We start from the raw sequence: 24,423 nt of genomic DNA on the forward strand, positions 1-24,423 counted from the left end.
GGGGAGAAAGTAGCATGGAGTACAATAGGTGAGTGGGGGAGGGGATGAAGGTGACAGGTCAGGGAGGAGGGTGAAGTGGATAGGTGGAAAAGGAGATAGGCAGGTAGGACAAGTCATGGGGACAGTGCTGAGCTGGAAGTTTGGAACTAGGGTGAGGTGGGGGGAAGGTGAAATAAGGAAACTGTTGAAGTCCACATTGATGCCCTGGGGTTGAAGTGTTCCAAGACAGAAGATGAGGCGTTCTTCCTGCCGGCGTCTGGTGGTGAGGGAGCGGCGGTAAAGGAGGCCCAGAACCTCCATGTCCTCGGCAGAGTGTGAGGGGGAGTTGAAATGTTGGGCCACAGGGCGGTGTGGTTGATTGGTGCGGGTGTCCCGGAGATGTTCCCTAAAGCGCTCTGCTAGGAGGCGGCAAGTCTCCCCAGTGTAGAGGAGACCGCATCGGGAGCAACGGATGCAATAAATGATAATAGTGGATGTGCAGGTAAAACTTTGATGGATATGGAAGGCTCCTTTAGGGCCTTGGATGGAGGTGAGGGAGGAGGTGTGGCGGAAATGTCGGTGGATGATTTGGTTTATGCGAAACCAAATCATTTGCCGACATTTCCACCACCTCCAAAAAGACCCCACCACCAGGGATATATTTCCCTCCCCATCCCTTTCCGCCTTCCGCAAAGACCGTTCCCTCCATGACTACCTGGTCAGGTCCATGCCGCCCCTACAACCCACCCTCCCATCCTGGCACTTTCCCCTACCACCGCAGGAACTGCAAAACCTGCACCCACACCTCCTCCCTCACTTCCATCCAAGGCCCTCAAGGAGCCTTCCACATCCATCAAAGTCTTACTTGCACATCCACTAATATCGTTTATTACATCCATTGCTCCCGATGCGGTCTCTACTACACTGGGAAGACTGGACGCCTCCTAGCAGAGCGCTTTAGGGAACATCTCCGGGACACTCGCAGCAATCAACCACACCGCCCTGTGACCCAAAATTTCAACTCCCCCTCCCACTCTGCCATGGACATGGAGGTCCTGGGCCTCCTTCACCACCGCTCCCACACCACCAGACGCCTGGAGGTCCAGAACCTGCATGTCCTTGATGGAGTGGGAGGGAGAGTTGAAGTGTTCAGCCACAGAGGGGTGTGGTTGGTGGGTTCGAGTGTCCCAGAGATGTTCTCTGAAATGATCTGCAAGAAGGCGTCCTGTCTGCTTGATATACAGTAGACCACACCAGGTGCAACAGATGCAATAGATGACATTGGTAGAAGTATAAATAAGTTTCTGACAGATGTGGAAGGATCCCTTGGGGCTTTGGACGGAGGTAAGGGAGGTGGTGTGGGCGTAGGTTTTGCATTTCTTGTAGTGGCAGGAAAAGGTGCCAGGAGTGGGGTGTGGGCTGGTGGGGGTGCGTAGACCTGACAAGGGAGTCGCAGAGAGAATGGTCTTTTCAGAACGTTGACTAGGGTGGGGACGGAAATATATCTCTGTTTGTGGGGTCCGTTTGGAGGTGGCAGAAGTGGTGGAGAATGATGCATGGTATGCGGAGGTTGGTGGGATGGAAGGTGAGGACTAGGGGGGTTTTGTCCATGTTGCATTGGGAGGGGTGGGTTTTAAGGGCAATGGTGCATGAAGTGGAGGAGATATGCTGGAGGGCATCGTCAACCACGTGGGAAGGGATGTTGCAATCGTGGAAGAAGGAGGCCATCTGGGACTATGTATGCATTCAAAGAGAGAAAAAGAAAATGAATTGAATGACCATCTAAAAAATCATGTCATAAATTGGATGAAGTATATTTGAAGAAGCAGAAGAAACGTATAAAGCTGATGATAGTTTTGGTAGAGATCTAAGTGAGAAGGGAAGCTTGGAGATATTTCTCATTTTCAGACTGCAAAAGAGTCATAGAGATGAAAAACACAGAAACAGACCCTTCAGTCCCACCCATCCAAGCAGACCAGATATCCCAACCCAATCTAGTTCCACCTGCCAGCACTTAGCCCGTAAAATATTTTTTTGATATTTTATCTTACAAAGGAATGTTACAAAGTGAAACAACTGGAGGTGGTAAATTTCAAAAGATACTTTCCAAGAAGGGCTAATGCCCGAAACGTCGATTCTCCTGTTCCCGAGATGCTGCCTGACCTGCTGCGCTTTTCCAGCAACACATTTCCATCTCTGATCTCCAGCACCTCACTTTCTCCTCAATGATAAATTTAGGACTGACCAGAGGAAATATTTTTCACACACAGTCACTAAAAAGACTGGCAGTCACTTGGATGCTGTGTGGCTCTTTCTGGCTGCCAGAAGAAAAATCTCCTTCCTAATCTATATGTTGTGATCTGGGAAATGACTTTTAAAGGCTTATTATCCTCTACACACAGTGATGATTGTGCAGTAAAAGGCGTTATTTATGCATTCTGTCACAATACAATTAAGATGTGAAAATGGTATAGAAGTATTGAATCAAAGTAAGAGGAATGAAACAAGCACTGAGAAACCAAGTGCACTAAATCTAATTAAAAATCAAGAACTGCAAATTAGAAAGAAAAAACAGAAATTGCTGGAAAAGCTCATCAGGTCTGTCAGCAACTGTGGAGAGAAATCAGAGTTAACGTTTCAGGTCCAGTTCTGAGCAAGGACACAAAATGTTAACTGATTTCCCTCCACGGATACTGCCAGACCTGCTGAGCTTTTCCAGCAATTTTAGCTTTTGCACTAAACCTAATTGTTTGGATTGATTATTGCCCAGTATAGGCATTATGAAATGAACAGCAGCTGACAACTAATTTGTATTTGTTCTTGTATTTGTTTCCCACCCAGATTATTTATGTCACCAGAAATCCCAAGGATGTGATTGTGTCATCATATCACTTTCACAAATATAGTCGTTTCTTGGAGGCACCAAAGAATTTTCAGGATTTCTTAGAGAATTTTGTTGAAGGGAATGGTATGTTTTTTTTCAAAAGTTTTGTTTGGACTTATCAAATATTTTAAATAATCAAATTGTTTAAGATTCTCTGAGCTAGAAATTCAGCTCCAAAAGCCAAAACCTTCAGAGGGATGAACACAGCTCTTTGAGCTGCTCCTGATGTGGTCCTACTCTACTCCGTATACAGGAATGAACATACGTGCACACACCTGAAGCCTCCCAGCTCGTCATATCATGACATCAAACAGCTGTTCCAGCTTTCTCCGCCATATTTGTTGAAACGGTCCATTTTCCACAAACTTCAGCATATGTTTCGAGTGTCAACCAACAACAAATGATGAGGACGGCTTGGGTGGGGAGTATGTCGACTTATAAAGCAAAATGATATGATGGTATTACAGGGAAATTATAGTGACAATGGTATCCAGCGTGGGACAGAGTGTACAAGCATTTAAAAGTAAGCAACTATGGTCAAAGAAGAGACAGCTGGCAAAAAGACAAAATTAATGACTGTTTACTTAAATGCATATAGTTGTTGTGTCCCCATAGTTTTCGCAGACCATAGGGACTCTCTTATTACAGAGAAGCAACAGGTGGTGATTTAACCTGAGTGCCCCCAGACCTCAGGCGAGAGAAGAGGTTGGAAAGGACAGTCCTTCATGGTAACCTCAAACTTGTGAGGGCAGTTGAATACACACTGTTAGCATCACACTGGTCTGTAAACTCACAATCCAGCCAACTGAGCTAAACCGATGCCCTTATTATATCCTGATTAATTCTGTTCTTCAGAACACCAACTGTTAGAAGGCCTGCAGAAAACTACCACTTCGTGTCTTCTTTCCCTTGTTACTTCTTACCTCCTTCCATGTAAATTTGATACCATCCAATCCTAGATAATTTCCTGTTACTACACTTATCATTCGTGTACTATCAAACAAGTCTCACCAACGTGGGCAGCACAGTGGCAATGGTTAGCACTGCTGCCTCACAGCACCAGAGACCTGCGTTCAATTCCTGCATCAGGCGACTGACTGTGTGGAGTTTGCACATTCTGCGTGGGTTTCCTCTGGGTCCTCTGAAGGGCCCGTTTCCACACTGTAAGTAATCTAACCTCCCTTCCTGTCTGACCTTTCAATAGGCAGCTACGGCTGAATATTTAGTTTGTAGCTTTGATCTCCATGCAACAATGTCTCTGTAATTATTGTTGGATCATACACGTTAACGTCTATTTGTAGCATTAATTCATTTCTTTTCTTCAAAACACTATGTGCATTGGGAATTAGTTGGCTAGATTGTGGGTCTACTGAGCAGTGTGATGCCAACAGTGTGGGTTCAATTCCCATCACCAGTTTGAGGTTACCATGAAGGACTCTCCTTCTCAACCTCTTCTCTCGCCTAAGATCTGGGAACACTTAGGTTAAATCACCACCAGTCACTTCTCTATAATCCAAGCAAGGGGATAAATGGATCCTGGTTAACCAAGGAAGTTAAGGTTAGTATCCGAGTGAAAGACAATGTGGTAAACCACAGGATTGGGAAAGTTTAAAAGGCCAAAATATAATTTAGGGAGAAAATGAACCGAGGGCAAATTAGCAAGTAATGTAAAAGGAAATAATAAAAGCTCTTTTTAAATATGTTTTAAAAAAGGCCCTTTTCTCTAAGAAGACGAGAAAAATAAGAATGGGGAACCAAGAAATGGCTCAGGAGTTGAATAATACTTTGTGACAATCTTCACAGTAGAAGACATGAATAGCATTCCCAAAATGTGAAATAATCAAAAGGCTAAAATATCACATAATAACTATCAGAGTCAAAGAGTATGGTGTGGAAACGCACAGCAGGTCAGGTAGCATCTGAGGAGCAGGAGAATCGGCATGTGCCCTTCATCATGAATGAGGCTTGGGGGGCAGGGGGCTGAGAGATAAATGGGATTGGGGTGGGGGCGAAGGTAGCTGGAATGCAATAGATAGATGAAGGCAGGGGAGAAGATGATAAGTTGGAGATGAGGGTGGAGTGGACAGATGAGAAAGATGATGGACAGTCAAGAGGGCAGTGCCGAGTTGGAGGCTTGGGACTGGTCTAAGTGGGGGGAAGGGAAATTAAAAATCTAGTGATATCCACATTATTCCCATGTGTTTGTAGGTCCCAAGGCGGAAGATGAGGCATTCTTCCCCCAGGTGTCGGGTGGTAAGGGTGTGGTGATGGAAGAGGCCCAGTGACCTGCATGTCCTTGGTGGTGGAAGGGTGGGGTTGAAGTGTTCAGCGACAGAGCGGTGGAACTGATTGGGGCGGATGTCCCAGAGATGATCCGCAAGTTGGTGTCCTGTCTCCCTGTTGTAGAGAAGATCACATCGGGTGCAATGGATACAGTAGATGATGTGTGTGGAAGTACGGGTAAATTACTGTTAGATGTGGAAGGATCCTTTGAGGCCTTGGACAGAGGTGAGGAAGGAGGTCTGAGTACGTACTTTGCACTTCCTGCGGTGGCAGTGGAAGGTGCTGGGAATGGGGTGAAAGCTGGTGGGGGGAGGGGGGACTTGGATCTGACAAGGGAGTCACAGAGGGAATGGTCTCTCCAGAATGCTGATAGGGACAGGGAGGGAAATGTATCGCTAGCAGTGGAATCTGTAGGTGATGGAAGTGGTGGAGGATGATGCAATGTATATGGAGGTTGGTGGGGTGGAAGGTGAGGACTGAGGATGGGGTGGGTTCAGTCCTTGTTGCATTGGGAGGGGTTGGGCTCAAGTGCAGAGGTGCGGGAAGTGGAGGGGATGAGGTGGAGGGCATTATTGACCACATGGGAGAGGAAATTGTAATCTTTGAAGCAGGAGGGCATCTGGGATTTTCTATGCTGGAATTGGTCATCCTGGGAACAGATGCTGCAGAGCACAGAGGAATTGGTAATAGGGGATGGTGTTTTTACAGGAGGCAGAGCGGACGAGGTGTAGTTCAGGTAGCTGTAGGAGTCTATGGATTTGTAGTAAACATCTGTGTTTAGTCAGTCGCTGCAATGGAGATGGAGAGGTCCAGGAAGGGGAGGGAGGTGTCTGAGATACTCCAAGTGCATTTGAAGTTGGGGCGGAAGGTAGTTGTGAAGTTGATGAACTGTTCAAGCTTCTCATGAGAGCACGAGGTAGCACTGCTACAATCATTGATGTAGTGGAGGAAAAGGTGGGGAAGGGAACTGATGGGTGCAAGGATTTCAAAGGAAGTAGCCACAGAGATAGTGGACATACTGGTAGTAGTTGAACAGGAATTTATAGATTCTGCAATAGAAAACTGCCAGTGGAAATACTTATTCAAAAACAGAAGAAGAGGGAAAAAAAACAGACAACTATCTCCCAGTTAGCTTAACACTGGTTTCCTCTTCGGTACTTTGACATCTCCATGGCCTCTATCCTCCATTTCTCTTACATCCCTCTGCTGGCCATATCTTCAATTTCTTGTTGACTGCTGACGGCAAAACAGATACATATTCTCCTTGTCATACCTTCATTTAGATTTCTAGTTCACTTTATCATCATTAGTACTCTTATGTTTTGCTGGGGATAGCCTCACAATCTGTCGCACCCACGACTGCTCCCCCTCTGCCAACATCCTGGCAACCACAACTTTCCAGTTCCTTTCATTTCTGAAGAAGAGTAATATTGGTCTCGAATCACCTCAGTTTTCTCTCACCACAGATGCTGCCAGATCTGCTCAGTTTACCTAGCTCGTTTTGTTTTTATTTCAGATTTCCAACATCTGCAGTATTTTACATTTATTCCAAAAGTTTAAATGTCATTGGGCAAACAATAAAGTATTTTGTGTAATAGGAGAGGGTTTAGAAATACACAATATATCCAAGCACAGTCAGCATGTCTTCACGAGATGAAAATGATGCCTGGGAAATTTATTAGTGTGCTTTCTCGAGGTAACAAGCAGGTGAGATAAAAGGGAACCAGTAGATCTGACATTTTTGGGATTCAAAAAGGCATTCAATAAGGCACAGCACATATAAGGCCACTCAATAAGAGCCATGGTATTGGAGATAGTGCATCAGCATGAACAGATGAGTGGCTAATAAAATACATTGCAATAAAGGAAGCATTTATAGAATCGTAACTTGTGAAAAGTTGAGCGGCACAGGATCAGTACTAACCACAATTATTTACAATAAATATTAACAGACATGCAATGACAGAAGTGAATGTTTGTGGATGACTCACTATATTTACTCTTTTTTGAAGTGTTTTTTGGATCTTGGTTTGAACATATCAGAGACTGGCACAGTCATAAAGATGAACTCAACATCTTGTTTGTGGCATATGAGGATATGAAAAATGTAAGTTTTATTTGTTTATGTTTGGAACTAAAGATGGTGAATAAATCATGAACTATGTGGACCCAAAACAATTAAAGCAGGGAATGTGTCATTAAATTTTCAGAGTCCAGGTTTTCTATAAATCAGAATGTTTACTTTGAAGAACATGCTCAAAATTCTAAGTATGCAAATTGAATGGGCAATTCTATTTTGGACAGGCAACATCTGCCGACCAAACTAGCAACCAGTGCTCCCAACCCATTAATGAATGAATGAAAGAAAGTCAGAATGGCTATCATTTTGGGAAAAGTGGGAGCTGTTTTCTTCAAACTATCTCACTAGAAGAGATATTTGGCAGCATGTTTAGTTGACAGTGCTGCTGGTTAAACAATAACCGAGGAGGAAATCAGCAAATCTTTTCCACATAGAATCATAGAGATGTACAGCACGCAAACAGACCCTTCGGTCCAACCCATCCATGCCGACCAGATATCCCAACCCAATCTAGCCCCACCTGCCAGCACCCAGCTCATATCCCTCCAAACACTTCCTATTCATATACCCATCCAAATGCCTTTTAAATGTTGCAATTGTACTAGCTTCCACCACTTCCTCTGGCAGCTTATTCCATACACGTACCACCCTCTGCGTGAAAAGATTGCCACTTAGGTCTCTTTTATATCTTTCTCCTCTCACCCTAACCCTATTCCCTCTCGGCCTGGACTCCCCACACCATGAAAAAGACATTGTCTATTTATCCTATCCATGCCCCTCATAATTTTATAAACCTCGAATAAAGTCACCCCTTCATCTCTGACACTCCAGGGAAAACAGCCCCAGCCTGTTCAGCCTCTCCCTACAGCACAAATCCTTCAACCCTGGCAGCATCCTTCTAAATCTTTTCTGAACCCTTTCAAGTTTCACAACACCTTTCCAATAGGAAGGAGACCAGAATTACACGGAATATTCCAACAGTGGTCTAACCAATGTCCTGTATAGCCACAACATGACCTTGCAACTCCTGTACTCAATATTCTGACCAACAAAGGAAAGCACACCAAATGCCTTCTTCACTATCCTATCTACCTGCGACTCTACTTTCAAGGAGCTATGAACCTGCACTTCAAGGTCTCTTTGTTCAGCAACATTCCCTAGGACCTTACCATTAAGTGAATAAGTCCTGCGAAGATTTGCTTTCCAAAAATGCAGCACCTCACATTTATCTAAATTAAACTCCATCTGCCACTTCTCAGCCCATTGGCCCATCTGATCAAGATCCTTTGTAATCTGAGGTAACCTTCTTCGCTATCCACTACACCTCCAATTTTGGTGTCATCTGCAAACTTACTAACTATACCTCTTATGCGCATATCCAAATCATTTACATAAATGACCAAAACTAGTGGACCCAGCACCGATCCTTGTGGCACTCCACTGGTCACAGGCCTGCAGTCTGAAAAACAACCCTCCATCACCACCCTCTGTCTTCTATCTTTGAGCCAGTTCTACATACAAATGGCAAGTTCTTTTTGTATTCCGTGAGATCTAACCTTGCTAACCAGTCTCCTATGGGGAACCTTGTCAAACTCCTTACTGAAGTCCATATAGATCACATCTACCGCTCTGCCCTCATCAATCCTCTTCGTTACTTCTTCAAAAAACTTGATCAAGTTTGTGGACATAGAAATATAAAGCAAATATGAATGGGTAAAATGGCTGGGTAATGTTAACACATGGACCATGCTTCATGAGACTGGCATCAGGACTAGGGAAAGTGAGAGTTGCCCCATTGTGATGGTCCATATTTGAATCTTGGTAGAACCAATGTTCCAATGAGCTATACAAGTAGGGAAGCAGAGAAGTTTTTAAATGAAATAATGATGGCACGGGGTCATAATAATGAAAATGTGATAAATCAAAGATTAGAGACATAGCAAGAGCGAAATATATTTATTTAGGAGATGATAAATCAGGAAATGAAAGGGAGTGATGAACTCAAATAAATTCCAAACATCAGAGAAGTAGTAGAGAGTAAATTGTTGGTGAAGTTACAGGCTGACAAGTCTCTGGGTCCTAAGGGTCTGAAAAAGGGTCCTCATTTCCTTTTGGCTCTGAAAATAAGTGACTTGAGAGATAGTTGATGCATTGAATTTAATTTTCAAAATTCCCTAGATTTGGAGAAGGTTCCATCAGAAAAAGTGGGACAGATGCCAAAAACTAGGTTGGAGACAAAAAAACAGCAAATGCTGGAATCCAAGATAGACAAGCAGAAGGCTGAAAGAACACAGCAAGCCAGGCAGCATCAGGAGGTGGAGAAGTCAATGTTTTGGGTGTAACACTTCTTCAGGACTGGGGGTGGGTGTAACAGAGAAAAGGTGGTGAGGTGGGGATAAGTGAACACAGATAAAGGGTACAACCTGGTTGGAAGGAGGAATGAATCCGGTTGGTGGCTGTAAGGAGTGTAAAGGAGAGAGAGGGGCTGGAAAGAGTCAGGTAATGAGAAGAAGGTTATTTGAAACTGAAGAACTCAATGTTGAGTCCTTTGGCCTGTGGACTACCCAGGCGGAAGATGACGTGTTGTTCCTCCAATTTGTGATCTGATTTGTTGTGGCAATGGAGGCAGCCAAGGATGGTCATGTCGGAAAGGGAGTGGGAAGGGGTATTAAAATGGGCAGCGACTGGGAGGTTCAGTCAACCCCCGGTTGAGGTGCTCGGCAAGACATTCCCTTAGTTTACGTTTGGTCTTCCCAATGTAGAGAAGACCACATCAGGGGCATCGGATACAGTAAACTAGGTTGTAGGAGAGGCAGGTGAACTTTTGTCTCATCTGGAAGGACTGTTTGGTGCCATGGGTGGAGGGGACAGGAGTGGTGTGCCAGCAGGTTTTGCATCTTTTCTTGTTGAAGCGGAAGGTATCTTGGGTTCAGGTGGGGTTAGGGTGGTGTTGGTGGGGACAGTGGCACGAACCAAGGATTACCGAAGGGAACAGTCCTTGAAGAAGGCAGAGAAGGGTGGGAAAAGGAAGATTTTCTCCATCGTGGGAAAGAAACAACAAGGCTGCTGGTCCTGATGGGATTCCTGCCGAGTTCCTAAAGGAGGATGGCCTACAGCTCCATGAACACATGCATATCTTGCTCTTATAGATTTGGCTCTAAGAAGAACTCCCTTTGAAGCGCAGAGCTGCTCTGATTGTGACCATTTTCAAAAAGGGTGACAGGGCTGACTGTAGGAATTACATAAGTTATTTCCCTTCTGTCAACCACTGGCAACAGACTTCTGCTGTTTTGTGAGGAAATACTCTCAGAATTACAGTGTGGCTTCTGCCCATCCAGAGGAACAATACATGTGATCTTCACAGAACACCAATTACAAGAAAAATATCAGGAACAGAAACAACTGCTTTATAAGGCCATCATTGACCAATCTAAGGCGTTTGACATGGTCAACCACCAGGCTCTCTGGCAGATACTGTCATGATGCAGCCACCCTGATAAGTTCATCAGGATACTGAGGCAGCTGCATGTTGACATGTCTGCGATAGTGCTTAGCAAATGTGGATTGGAGACTCAGCCTTTCACCGTGGAGACAGGGTCAAACAGGGCTGTATCATCACACCCACTCCTTTCACCACCTTCATTGATGCCACCCTCCATCTCACTGGCCAAAACCTGCCCAAGGAAATTCAAATCATTTATCATATGGATGACAGGTTCAACCATAATAGGCTCAAGGCCAAGGGCAAGGTCTCTATTACCTTCAAAATGCTGATGTCAATGCCATCACAGCACGCTCTGTGGAAGGTCTGCAGTGAATCTTGGATGGCTTTGCCAAGGAATATAAGGCTCCAATGCCTTAGCCTTAAACATAAAAAGCACTCTAGTACTCCATCAATAATCTCTCCACCTCTCCTACAACAAGGGCCAATGACCATCTCCTTGAAAACATGGATCACCTTCTATACCTCAGCAGCCTTCTCTCCTCCAAGGCCAACTTCAGTGCAGAAATACAACACCACCTGAGCTGTGCCAGTGGAGCCTGTGCCTATCTCAGAAGAAGGGTGTTTGAAGACCATGACCTACAGGCTCAGACTAAACTTCTGGTCTACAAAGCCATTGTCCTTCCCACATTCCTCATGGAGCTGAAATGTGAATTACCCACAGCAGGCACCTTAACGCACTGGAACAACACCAGAAGTTATTAATAAATACACTATACCAGGGCAATTAGAAATGATTAAGATAATCAGGCAAAATTAATACAATTTTAGTATTAATTGTTTTATTGGAGTTATTTGAAGAAGTAACACATGCTGGAAATAAACAGGAATCAGTGGTTATATTTGTTGCAGATTTCCAAAACGCATTTGGTAAAGTGCCATTTCCAATGCTATTACAGAAAATTAAAGCCCACAGTTTCAATGGCAATGTACTGTCCTAGACATAGATTGGTAGTTCACAAGAAACAAAGTATGGTGGTTAAGCCTCAATTATACAGGACATTGTTCAGACATTATCTGGAATCGGAATATCATGTACATTATCTGGAATATCATGTACAGAATTGGTTTTCTTATTTAAGGAAGGTATCAAAGAAGCAGTTGGAAACAGTTCAAAGACAGTTTGCTAACTAATACCTGGAATGTGTGGGTTCTCTCTTGGGTAAAGGTAGACAGACTAGACTCATATTCACTGGAATTTAGAAGAGTAAGAGGCAACTTGATTGAAACAGTGGGCGAGATCTCCCTGGCTCAATGGAATCTTGCGGAGAGGAGTGCGTAGAAAGTGAGATTAATTTTGAGTACTTCTCACGAACAGTAAGATCAAATGGCTCTTTCGTTTTGTTTAATCTCATACAGTAAACCTTGGTGATAACTATAATGAGAACAAGTCAAATTGATAATTCTAGGTCTTGACCTGAAATGGCTGGAAAACATGGTGTACAATCTACTTTTCAGCCAAACCGGAGTCATTTTCTTCTTCGCCTGAATCTCACATTCAGAATGTACAGTGGGACAATGCAAATTTAGAGAAAAATTAAGTTTGGGCTATCTCACATAACTTATTTGGAGAGTCAGATGCATTCCCATATTCTTCTTTAAATAATTCTGTGGATCCTTTATATCACCTAAAGAGAGAAACAAGACCTCGCTGTAACAAGTCTATCAATGACCCCATTTCTCGTAGTGTGGTGCACCATCACCATTATATTGAATTGGCAAGGTGGACTGCGTTCTCAAGTTTCTGGAGTGTGGCTTGAACCCATTAATGCCTGACAGATGTGAATGCCTCTGGCCCACAATGGCTATGATTTACTGTAGCACTTATCATGATGATGTTGAAAAACTTTGAATTATGGTCATTATGAGACAGAATACAATTTTTCTGATCTCAACAATAAAATTTGTTAGTCGACGTGTGTATCTTGAGCATAAGAGAATGCTAGTCAGATTTATGAATGTTATAAAATAATTATGTTTTAGATTTATCTTTGAATAACTTACTGTTTTGACTTGTTGAAGGATCTCCGGAGTGTGGTCCAAAAAGTTGCATCTTTTCTGAATAAAAAATTGGACGAAGAAACCTTGGAGTCAATTTTGAATCAATGTACATTTAAACATATGAAAGAAAACCCAAAAACAAACTACAAAGATGTATCAGACCTGTTCAATTCTGAGAGTGGCTCTTTTTATCGAAAAGGTGAGTAATGCAGTGATCATAAGCAGGTTAATACAAATCAGCTTTATGGTTGCTTGGAAGATTGGTATCTATTCAGCCCTTATTTTTACTGAGAAGGATTTTAAAATAATAGAAAGTATGTAAAAATAATTGGCTTAATTGTGCATTCTCACCATTAATGGTCTTCAAGGATGGTTTCTTAGATGTGGTTATATTCACTGAGCTGGGAAGTTGATTTGCAGACGTTTTGTCCCCTGTCCAGGTGACATCTTCAGTACCTCCTGTGAAGCGCTGCTGTACTGTACTTTCTGGAATTTAGTTGGCTCCGTTTCTGCTGCTACACGTTGCTGGTTCCGGTTGTTTGTTGTCGTGGCCAGTATGGCACTCAGCCACAGACTCTATCAACAAGCACATTGACCTACACCCAATATACCGGCCACTACAATGGACAACCGGAATCAGCAGAAATGGAACCAAATAGAATCCAGAAGACACATTATAGCAGCGCTTCACAGGAGGCTCCAAAGCACTGAAGATGTCACCGAGACAGGGACAAACGTCTGCAAATCAACTTCCCAGCTCAGCGAACATATCCACTACCACAACCACAACAATCGGCACCTGAGTGACAAATCTCTACACAAACCTTGAATATTGTCTTAGACTTCTTAAGTGCTTGTAGTTTCCAGCGAGTATCTGAAATTGGGATAGATTTTACCTGAAATTGAGAAACAGAATTGCTTAACAGAAAAAAACAGTATTAGTGTTAATGTTGAATGTTTCAAATTAGGCGGGAATGGTTTCACAGTAGATCTTTATTTGCACTCCATAGGGGTGATTCCAAACTCCAATTCTTCCTGCAGTAACATTACACACACAAAGATGCCATCTCAGGAAATCCCTGGTGACACTCCATGGATATAATAATTTTGATGCCCCATGCTTTTCAATTTTGCAATTCAAATCATGACCTCAATAGTAATGGTCTATCACAGAACCATTCAATCTGTGTTTCCGATTCAGATTTGAATTGTTGTGCAACATTGTAAATGCATAATTCTGTTGAAATTATTAATCTATTACTAATTTCAAATTTAGACTTATCTATATACTGTGTCATAGAGTAATAGAGATGTACAGCATGGAAACAGACCCTTCGGTCCAACCTGTCCATGCCGACCAGATAGCCCCACTCAATCTAGTTCCACCTGCCAGCACGCGGCCCATATCCCTCCAAATCCTTCCTATTCATATACACATCCAAATGCCTCTTAAATGTTGCAATTGTACCAGCCTCCACCACTCCCTCTGGCAGCTCATTCCATACACGTACAACCTCTGCGTGAAAAAGTTGCCCCTTAGGTCTCTTTTATATCTTTCCCCTCTCACCCTAAACCTATGCCCTCTAGTTCTGGACTCCCTGCCCCAGGGAAGAGACTTTGTCTATTTATCCTATCCATGCCCCTCATAATTTTATAAACCTCTATACGGTCACCCCTCAGCCTCCGACGCTCCAGGGAAAACAGCCCCAGTCTGTTCAGCCTCTCCCTGTAGCTCAGATCCTCCAACCCTGGCAACATCCTTGTAAATTTTTTCTGAACCCTTTCAAGTTTCACAACACCCTTCCGATAGGAAGGAGACCAGAACTGCACGCAATATTCCAAAAGTGGCCTAACCAATGTCCTATACAGCCGCAACATGACCTCCCAACTCCTGTACTCAATAATCTGACCAATAAAGGAAAACATACCAAACGCCTTCTTCACTATCCTATCCACCTGCGTCTCCACTTTCAAGGAGCTATGAACCTGCACTCCAAGGTCTCTTTGTTCTTTGTCTATGTGTCGAGCACATTTCACTAAATATTTAATCCCTGATGTTCTGCTCTTAGGAATTACTGGAGACTGGAAGAATTACTTTCTTGTGTCTCAGAATGAGTGGTTTGATTCCATCTACCAGGAGAAAATGGGAGATTTCCCTCTGAAGTTTGACAATATGTGACTGATTAGACTTCATTCCCGAATAATTTGTCATTTTAAAATTGCAAACTGTGTGATTCTCCAATACCTTTCTATCGAGCTTTTCCTGATATATCCTATAAGGGCATGCAAAGAAGTTGTAGGAACAGAAGTCTGCATTTTAGATTTTCAAGCCTGCTCTATTTAATAAAAATGTAGCTGATCTGATTGTCATCTTAAACTCACATTCTTGCCGAACCATGATAATCTTTCACCCCCCTTGTTCATCAAAAATCCTTCCAACCCTGACTTAAAAATATTCACTCTGGTCCCACTGCCTTTTAAAGGAAGAAAATTCCAAATAAAAATTCTAAATAATTTTTAAAGAAAGACCCTTAACTCTAAATTCTCCCATAGCGCGAAATATCTATGCTGCATCAAACCTTACAAGACCCTACAAGATCTTGTACTGTTCAAACTAATGACCTCTTATTCTTTGAAACTCCACTGGATCGAGTCCACCCTATTCAATGTTTGCTCATGAAACCAGGCATTGCTTTGGTAAATCTTCTCTGTTCTGTTTCCAATGTATCTATATTTTTCCTTAAATAAGGTGACCAGCACTATGCGCAGTACTTGAATATGGTCTCACCAACAGCCAGTATAACTGAAGAATGACCTCCCTTCTTTGTATTCACTTCCTTTTGCACTAAACAAGAACTTTTGTTTTGGATCCAAGAATTTTGTTTTGTCTCCAGACACAACAATTCCAAGGAATTCCTTACTGGCTTTCCGTTTCTTTGCCTCAATAAACCCCTTTCTCAAAATTCTCCCTCACATATGCCAAATCTGGTAAGGCTGGCAGTTGTTGCCTTTCCCTTACAACTCCTGAACTGACTGGTTTTCCAGGCTACTTCAGCGTTAACCATGTTACTGTGCATCTCGGGTTGTATGTAGGCTACCAGTTAAAGAGAATGGATTTTCTTCCCTAAACAACATTAGTGAACCAGGTGGATTTTACCACAATCAACAATGATTACATGGCCACCATTAGATGAGTTTTTAATTTCAGATTATATTAAATTCAAACTTCACCAGCTGCCATAGTGGGGTTTTAACCCATGTCCTCAGACCATTAGCCTGTACCTCTGGATTTCTAATCCAGTGATATTTTCATTATGCCACTGCCTCCGCCTGATAATAAAGAAAGATATCTTGCATCCCTTCTTAACCACTTTAACTATCTGCCCAGACATCTTCTGAAACCTGTGGATAAACACTGTAAGGTTCTTCTGTTTCTAGAAACTTCTCAGTACCATTTGTAGAGTATTTCTTTGCTTTATCCAAAAACACTGTTGCAGATAACACTTCTCCGAACTGAATTCCATTTGCTCATCTGACCAGTGTCAAAATATTTTATTTTTCAAGGGCTTCTCTTCAGAATTTCTTATTGACGAATTTTTGTGTTTTGTGGGTCACTTTTTGCAAGGGCTCCTTTCTCATGCTCACTGATTTCTTTCTGAGGTGATAAGGTCACAAATTAACTTTTGATTTATCTTAATGTCTGGGATATCTTTGCTGATGTTTGGTGTATTTGGACTCTCAATTAAGAGAATTCGACAACATTCTCAAGTATCCTTAACTCTCATAAACTTAAAGCCACAACATATAAGGAAATCATTAATTTCCTCAGCACTGCAGTATTGAAATTGGCATGAGACAACAGGCATACTTTAGCAACATCAGTCTTCTATTTTAAAGAATAGCTTGCACATACTGTTTTACATAAAAAAAACCTTAAACAATCTTTCAATAGACTGATGAGGTCACAACTAAACAGTTGCATGATTGCTTTTGACTCAGTCACTTCACCTTAAGTAATAAAAAAAAGACGTATTTTACAGAAATAAAACTGTTTAATGTTAAATTAGCCAATTGACCATGTTCATTACTATAGCTTCACTAGGTAAAAGATGTAAATTTGGAGTTCCTCTTCCCCCACCCTTTTATAGCTCCTCACCCTGACTTTGCATTTCCTTCCACCCCCATTTTTCAGTTTCTTGCCACTTTGCATCTATACTTCCCTCCAGACTCTAGGACTGATAACTTTGCTCTCCAGCCCCTGGCCTCATCTTCCATTGCCACAGTCTTCTGCCTGGCATCCTTACTGACTGCTCCCACTCACCTCACTGATGATCTGATTGTATACTGTTTCTCTCCCATGTTTCTAAGACAGAACCAGCCTGTGATTGGAAGTGCAGCTCCTCACAGATATTGTCCATTCTGTTGATGGGATAGCTTTACTCCCAATTGTTGTCCCGGTGACAAAATTTTGCCAGACCTTTTAAGAGGACTTTGAGGGAAATTCTTCCACTTTCCCAAGTATTTGAGTGTTGCTGACCAGTCAATTAATATCTTTCTGAAATCTACAGCTTTCTTTCATGATTAGCTAAACACCAAACTTCTAATATGTAAACACCCTAATAATCTCCTCTAAGTTTAAACTGCTATCTTCAATACTTACACATATTAGTCTCAATTATTCACCGATATACATATATTTAGACCTTAATAGCTGTTATATATAGTCCAAATACACACAGAGTGTGATATATATATATATATCAATCAATGTCAAATTCATAATAGATGCGATGATTACAAATCTCATGAAAAGACTGCAGGCAAGAGTACATGAAATGAAAACCAAGTGCAGTACATTTGTGACTTGCAAAATCTCTGTCAATACATTTAAATTTCTCATGTATAAATAAAATATATAATTTAAAGTGACGTGAATTGTAGTGCTTAAGACAACCTGGCAGATAAGATGTACTCACCTTTCGGGCGCCTGAAATCCTATTTTTGCATTTCCTCTATAACTCAACCTCCTTTTCGGACACATCAACCTCGCATAATTAGCAGCCAGTCTCAATTTTTCATCTGACAATATATGTTTTATCTTCCTGGTACTTCAAATTAGATGCAAGCGCCCTATCAAGCAATGTGGGTTGTTTTGTGAAAATCTGCAGAAACGACTGATCACGACACTCCTTTAGTTGAATGCCAATTATACTTCAAAAAGGTGACCACTCATATACATGGGAGTGTTTCTTGTATACTTGGTGTATAAATCGATCCCTGCATTTGGAGGATTTTTTTCGACTTCACAATTTATCTTGTTTGCCAACTTCTACAGGCTAATATACTTTTGGGCTGTTTTCCCAGAACAATTCCTCTATTCATTATAGTCTTTTGATATAATGTTAGCCAAGAGAGTAATCTTCAGACATTGATGAGGTGTTGTGAGAAATTGTCTTGCCATACTAAGCACGAATAAACTTCTCTTCCTTATAGAATACTTAAGTGATTCTCCAATATTACTACTCCATAAAACTTCAATAATTACTTGATCATTTATCTTACGTATTGCACTTGATGTATTTTAAGAATAAATAATATATTCATTTATAAATTGTTCGCGTCATTCTTGTAAATTGATTCATACATGCATGCTTTTTTCTCATGGAGGATGACGCTTCAATCAAAATTAGAAACTGAAATGTGATTTTACTGTCAGATTTTCAGGGAATATTGAGAACTCCACAAACTCTAAAATGGCAGGTGGTACCTGGATGTGGAAGTGCCACCCTCTGTTCTGACCTATCACATTATTTTTTGCTGTGGAGGAAAGGGGGACTCACAGAAAGAAACCCAAACTCATTCAGCTCATTAAAACTGAATGCTCAATGTTGAGTTCATGTATATACCTCATTTCCAGCAGCAAGACCCTTAATCCACTGATTTGTTGTCACAGATTTATAGTACAAATATAAATGGTCTTGATTGGTTAAAAACTGTCATGATATGAGGTTATTAAATCCCAAACTCTTAATTTCTTTTTAAAGATTTTCTTTCCTATCTGTCAATGAGATTGGAAAAACTCGGTTTCAATTGTTGGAATAGTTGTTTGTTAGCATTTACTAAAGGACACTGATACTTTACTTTTATCACCAGCTATAATTATCTGATCAGGGAATTCTAAATTCATTGTAATTACAAATCAATTATCTTATTAAAGATGTAGCTGCCTTTGCTGTTAGGTTATGAATAGAGGTTTGTTTTTACAAGGAACTAAACCTTTGAGATTTAAATATTTAAATAGGCTTTCATGAATGGAACTGTTTCTTTAATCTAAAGAAGTTCAAAATTTAGACTTCTGCATTATTTCATCTCAAGATGTTTCCTGAGGTCGGCCCATGGTGGATGATGGGTATGTTGGCATGGGAATGGACAAGGGTGGTTGGTGGGTTGGCAATACATTGTCACAGTGCTGTTAAAAAAACATGGGATGGGTGGAGGACAGGAGTTGGTATTGAATCATATGGGTGTTTGCTGGTGGTAATCGGTATGGCTGTGTGAAAGCTAAAAAGACTAAAATTTAATTGAAACTGTGATGGAGCTCCAGGAACTCTTGCAGGCCTTTTGCTCAGCTCATTCAGCAGCCTCTAGGCTGTGGAGGAGGGGCGGGGGGAGCAGGAAGTCCAACTCTATCCTGCACCTACCTTCACCAACAAAAATACTTTAAAGAGACAGACAGTGAGAAACAGCCAAAAAACATGCAAGAGTGCCTTTTTAAAATTCTATAATCAAAACTCCACCTTCCTTGTTCTGACACAGCCACAGTGTGGGCATCATTGGCTGGGTCAGCATAGATTGTTCAACCTTGAATGCCCTTGATAAATAGTGAGGAGCAATATATTTCCAAGTCACCATAGTGAGTTGCTTGGAGGGCATCTACAGATGTTTATGTTCCCATACATCAATTGACTTTATCCTTTTGGATGGCAGTTGGGTTATGGGTTTGGAAGATGTTGACTAAGAAACTTTAGTGACTGGCAGCAGTGCTTCTCAGATGGTACACACTGTTGCCACTGTGTTAATGGTGTAAAGAGTGCATATGGTATCAGTCAAGTAGGCAGCTTCCCCTTGATGCTATTAAGCTTCTTAAGAGTTGTTGAAGTTGCATTTATCCAGGTGAATAAGGAGTATTCTATCACATTCCTGCATGTACATAGTGAGCAGACTTTGGGGATTCAAGAGGTGAATTACACGCTGCAGTATTCCTAGTCTCTAACCTGCTCTTGTAAGCATAGTATTTGTATGGCTTCTGAAGAAGGGTCATTGCACTCAAAACATTAACTCTGTTTTCTCTCCACACATGCTGCCAGACTTACTGAGTTCTCCAGCAATTTCTGTTTCAGATCTTCAGCCTCCACCGTTCTTTGTTTTATTTATATGGCTAGCCCAATTCAGCTTTTGAGAACCAATACGCTGTTGATGGAGGATTCAGCAAAGGTAATACCAATGAATGTAAAGGGACGATGGTTAGATTCTGTCTCTTTTTGGAAATCATCATTAGCTGACATTTGTCAATTACTTACCACTTCTCAATCCAAGCTTGCATATTATCAACGTTGGATGTGGCCTACTTTAGCATATGAAAAGTGGCATATGATGCTGAACGTTCTTCCCTGATTAGAGCACATCCCTATGTTCGAAGGAAGGTTTTTGATGAAGCTGAAAACGATTGGAGCTAGGACACTACCCTGAGAAATTCCTGCAGAGAACCACAAACATGTTCCTTTCTGCCGGATATGACTCCAACCAGTGAAGAGTTGTCCCTGATTCCCATTGACTCTATATTAATTTGGTCTCCTCGATGACACATGGTCGAGTGCAGCCTTAATGTTGAAGATAATCACTGTTACCTAAGGTGCTGCTTGACAGCACTGTTGATGACCCTGTCATCAGTTCATTGATAATCAAGTATATATTGACGGAGTGGCAATATTTCGTTTAATCCACATCTGTTTCATGAAACCTAGCCAACCTATGTGGTCAGATAATGCACATATCCATTTTTAGTCAGTGTTTTTGGTTACTTTTTAAAAATATTTCAGTCCAAAATTCTGAGTTATTAGCATAGATGATGGAACCACTCAATCCTTATGACAAATGTCACAAAAACATTCTACACAATGATGTACCAATGTGATTTATCCAACCTACACAAAGTTTGACATTCCCTACAATTATTGCATGGTCTTTGTGATATAATAAATAATTTCTTAATGAAACTACTCTTATAAACTATCAACTACTCCCACCTATTAATTCTGAAACTTGCCATTCCTAATCTGCCCTCATACCGATTCTACTTCAAGATCTTCTGAGCCCAAATCCTTCTTTACTAATATCCTTATGTCACTCCATACTAGCACAACTATTCCTCCATTGCTTTACCTTTTCAAAATATTGTATATCCTGAAAATTCATTTCCCAACCTTCATCACTATGTAACTGTGTCAGCTAACAATTTTGAAATCATTGACAACATCAGCAATACTTTGGAAAGATAATTGAATCCCAACAGTGTGGAAACAAGCCATTTGGTCCAACAGGTCCACACTGACCCTCTGAAGAGGGTCCCACCCAGACTCATTCCCCTACCTCTATCACTCTACATTTCCACTGACTAATGCACCTAGCCTACACATCCCTGAACACTATGGGCAATTTAGCATGTCCAATTCACCTAACCTGCACACCTTTAGACTGTGGGAAGAAACCAGAGCACTCAGAGGAAACCCACGTAGACACAGGGAGAATGTGCAAACTCCACACAGATAGTTACCTAAGGCTGGAATTGAACCCAGGTCCCTGATGCTCTGAGGCAGCACTGCTAACCACTGAGCCACCATGCCACCCCCGTAGCTGGTTAGTCAGTTGTAGCATCCAATCTAACATCTGATACATTCCAGCAATCACACATCTCAGAAACCAGAGACTGATTTATATATCACTTTAGTCATTACCTTTTTACTCAATTTATATTTCTATTGTGTGTGTCACATTTAACTTTCTTTTCTCACATGTAGTATCTCATAAACTTTTTATCCTAGAAAATCCTGGTTAATTTGGTTCCTTTCAAAACAAAAACACTTTGACGAGGGAAAAGGTATTTCCAAGGAAGGGATTTGTTCTGATTAACCATGAGGACAGAGGGTGGTGATGGAGGGTTGTTTTTCAGACTGGAGGCCTGTGACCAGTGGAGTGCCACAAGGATTGGTGCTGGGTCCTCAATTTTTTGTCATTTACATAAATGATTTGGATGTGAGCATAAGAGGTACACTTAGTAAGTTTGCAGATGACACCAAAATTGGAGGTGTAGTGGACAGCAAAGAGGGTTACCTCAGTTTACAATAGGATCTGGACCAGATGGGCCAATGGTCTGAGAAGTGGCAGATGGAGATTAATTCAGATAAATGCAAGATGCTGCATTTTGGGAAAGCAAATCTTAGCAGGACTTATACACTTAATGGTGAGGTCCTAGGGAGTGTTGCTGAATAAAGGGACCTTGGGTTCATAGCAGGTTCATAGCTCCTTGAAAGTGGATTCGCAGGTAGATAGGATAGTGAAGAAGATGTTTGGTATGCTTTCGTTTATTGGTCAGAGTAGTGAGTACAGGGGTTGGGAGGTCATATTGCGGCTGTACAGGACATTGGTTAGGCCACTGTTGGAATATTACGTGCAATTCTGGTCTCCTTCCTATTGGAAAGATGTTGTGAAACTTGAAAAGATTCAGAAAAGATTTACAAGGATGTTGCCAGACGCAGAGGGTGGTACGTGTATGGAATGAGCTGCCAGAGGATGTGGTGGAGGCTGGTACAATTGCAACATTTAAGAGGCATTTGGATGAGTATATGAATAGGAAGGTTTGGAGGGATATGGGCCGGGTGCTGGCAGGTGGAACTAGATTGGGTTGGGATATCTGGTCGGCATGGACGGGTTGGACCGAAGGGTTTGTTTCCATGCTGTACATCTCTATTACTCTATGTTGTGATAAGCGAGGGGTTGAACTCTGAAGGGTTCCCTCCTCACCAGGAGTATAATAACCATTTTCAGATATCTACCTGGAAACAGAACAAATTACAGATCCTTGCCCAGGTACTGGTCATAACACAACTATCTTCATCTTGTCTGCATGATCCAATAAGATATACTCTGGGCAATTTGTCATAGTATATGCATTGAAGAAAGGCTGATAATAACAAAATGCAGACAACTGGATTAATTAGGATGGATTACAGCAAATGAGGTCTTTGGAAAGTGATCCAAGAGCATCACAATTCCAAATTTACCTTGATTGTCTGAAGTCAAGCAGCATTAAGAAAGCCCGCATGCAGAGCTATTCTCACAAACTGGTGAATGGGCATATGCAACTAGGCATTATGATGGTACCAAGGGACAGGTCGATATGAAGTGAGGACAGTGTTGCCATTTTCCACAACATTTGGTTTGAAGAAAGTATTGAAATCCAGGGAAATGAGAAAAAGTCTTCGCGGCTACTAGTTTTGAAAAAAAATGTCTAGCAGTTTTATCTTGATTTTAAAAATCAGCTATTGGAGGTTTGCCTGTGGTTGAACTGCATAAATTGTTTGGAACAGGACTAAAATAGTACAACGAACAGAATTCACACATATGCGGAGGATGCAAAGGAATCCTCCAAGAAATAGCAAATAATGCAACCTATAAATTACATGGATATCAAATAAATGGAACTTCTTCCATCATTTTCATCTACTTCAATATGATGGAACCACCTTCTCCTCTACTCCTCTGCCAGCATTTCATGGACTGAAATGAGAGAAGGGCTATTTTAAAACTAAGGATTTTGGACACTTAATAAGAACAAATTACTGAAATTAATTCTAGGCCATGTTTATACTGATTTGGCCAAACAGTGGGGCGTTGGGCATCATGAAAGTGTACAAGGTGAGATTTGGCCAGGAAGAATAGCTGACGGGTTTGTGGGGTAGTGATCAATATTATTCAGGGCAGCACGGAAGCTCAGTAGTTAGCACTGCTGCCTCACAGCACCAGAGTCTTAGGTTCAATTCCAGCCTTGGGTGAGTGTCTGTCTGGAGTTTGTACATTCTCTCCGTGTCTGTGTGGGTTTCCTCTGGGTGCTCCGGTTTCTGCCCACGACCCAAAGATGTGCAGGTCAGGTGAATTGGCTATGCTATAATTGCTCATAGTGTTAGGTGCATTAGACAGAGGGAAGTGGGTTTGTGTGGGTTACTCTTCGGAGGGTCAGTGTGGACTGGTTGGGCTGAAGGGCCTGTTTCCACACTGTAGGGAATCTCATCTAATCTAATCTAAATTATGCCTCATTGGAGTATCCCCTGGAAATCAAATCCATCTATTCCCACAGCCACCACAAAGGTTAAAAATGTTATAAATGTACGTAAAATCACCCCCCCAATTTATCTGATTTTTAGACATAGCCTTACAGAAATTCATTTGCTAACAATGATTACTTTTTAATTACAGATAGATTCTAACCACAGATTACGAATAATGATGACATAAAACTCTAACCCTCTTATATATGTGGCACATCTCCAAGGCACTGTGTGATAGAACCAGCACAATAACCTGATTAGCCTCCTGTTCTGAGGTTATGGCTTTTTTTTTCCCAAAAGTCGCTGGGAG

General features: G+C 41.7%; 1 protein-coding gene and 1 long non-coding RNA gene across 6 annotated transcripts in view; one reads left to right on the forward strand and one right to left on the reverse strand.

The window, feature by feature from the left end:
- LOC122563631 (amine sulfotransferase-like) overlaps window positions 1-18,336 on the forward strand; it is a 57,362-nt gene extending 39,026 nt beyond the window's left edge. For all 4 annotated transcript variants that reach the window (XM_043717619.1, XM_043717621.1, XM_043717618.1 and 1 more), the window contains 4 exons: window positions 2,821-2,947; window positions 7,159-7,253; window positions 12,751-12,928; window positions 14,799-18,336. In XM_043717619.1, the coding sequence (XP_043573554.1) occupies window positions 2,821-2,947; window positions 7,159-7,253; window positions 12,751-12,928; window positions 14,799-14,908 (510 nt within the window). In that variant the 3' untranslated portion in view covers window positions 14,909-18,336. The remainder of the gene's footprint in view (window positions 1-2,820; window positions 2,948-7,158; window positions 7,254-12,750; window positions 12,929-14,798) is intronic.
- LOC122563633 lies at window positions 6,294-24,413 on the reverse strand. Of its 2 annotated transcripts, none has more exons than XR_006315674.1 (4): window positions 24,310-24,413; window positions 13,554-13,625; window positions 12,733-12,786; window positions 6,294-6,382 (listed from the first exon to the last, which is right to left on the reverse strand). It is a non-coding gene; the product is annotated as an uncharacterized LOC122563633 (long non-coding RNA). The 2 variants fall into 2 exon arrangements; XR_006315673.1 differs by lacking the exon at window positions 6,294-6,382 and adding an exon at window positions 12,036-12,356.
- Between the last annotated feature and the right edge of the window lie 10 nt (window positions 24,414-24,423).

This window comes from Chiloscyllium plagiosum, chromosome 27 (genome assembly GCF_004010195.1).
Source record: "Chiloscyllium plagiosum isolate BGI_BamShark_2017 chromosome 27, ASM401019v2, whole genome shotgun sequence".
Lineage (NCBI taxonomy): Eukaryota > Metazoa > Chordata > Chondrichthyes > Orectolobiformes > Hemiscylliidae > Chiloscyllium > Chiloscyllium plagiosum.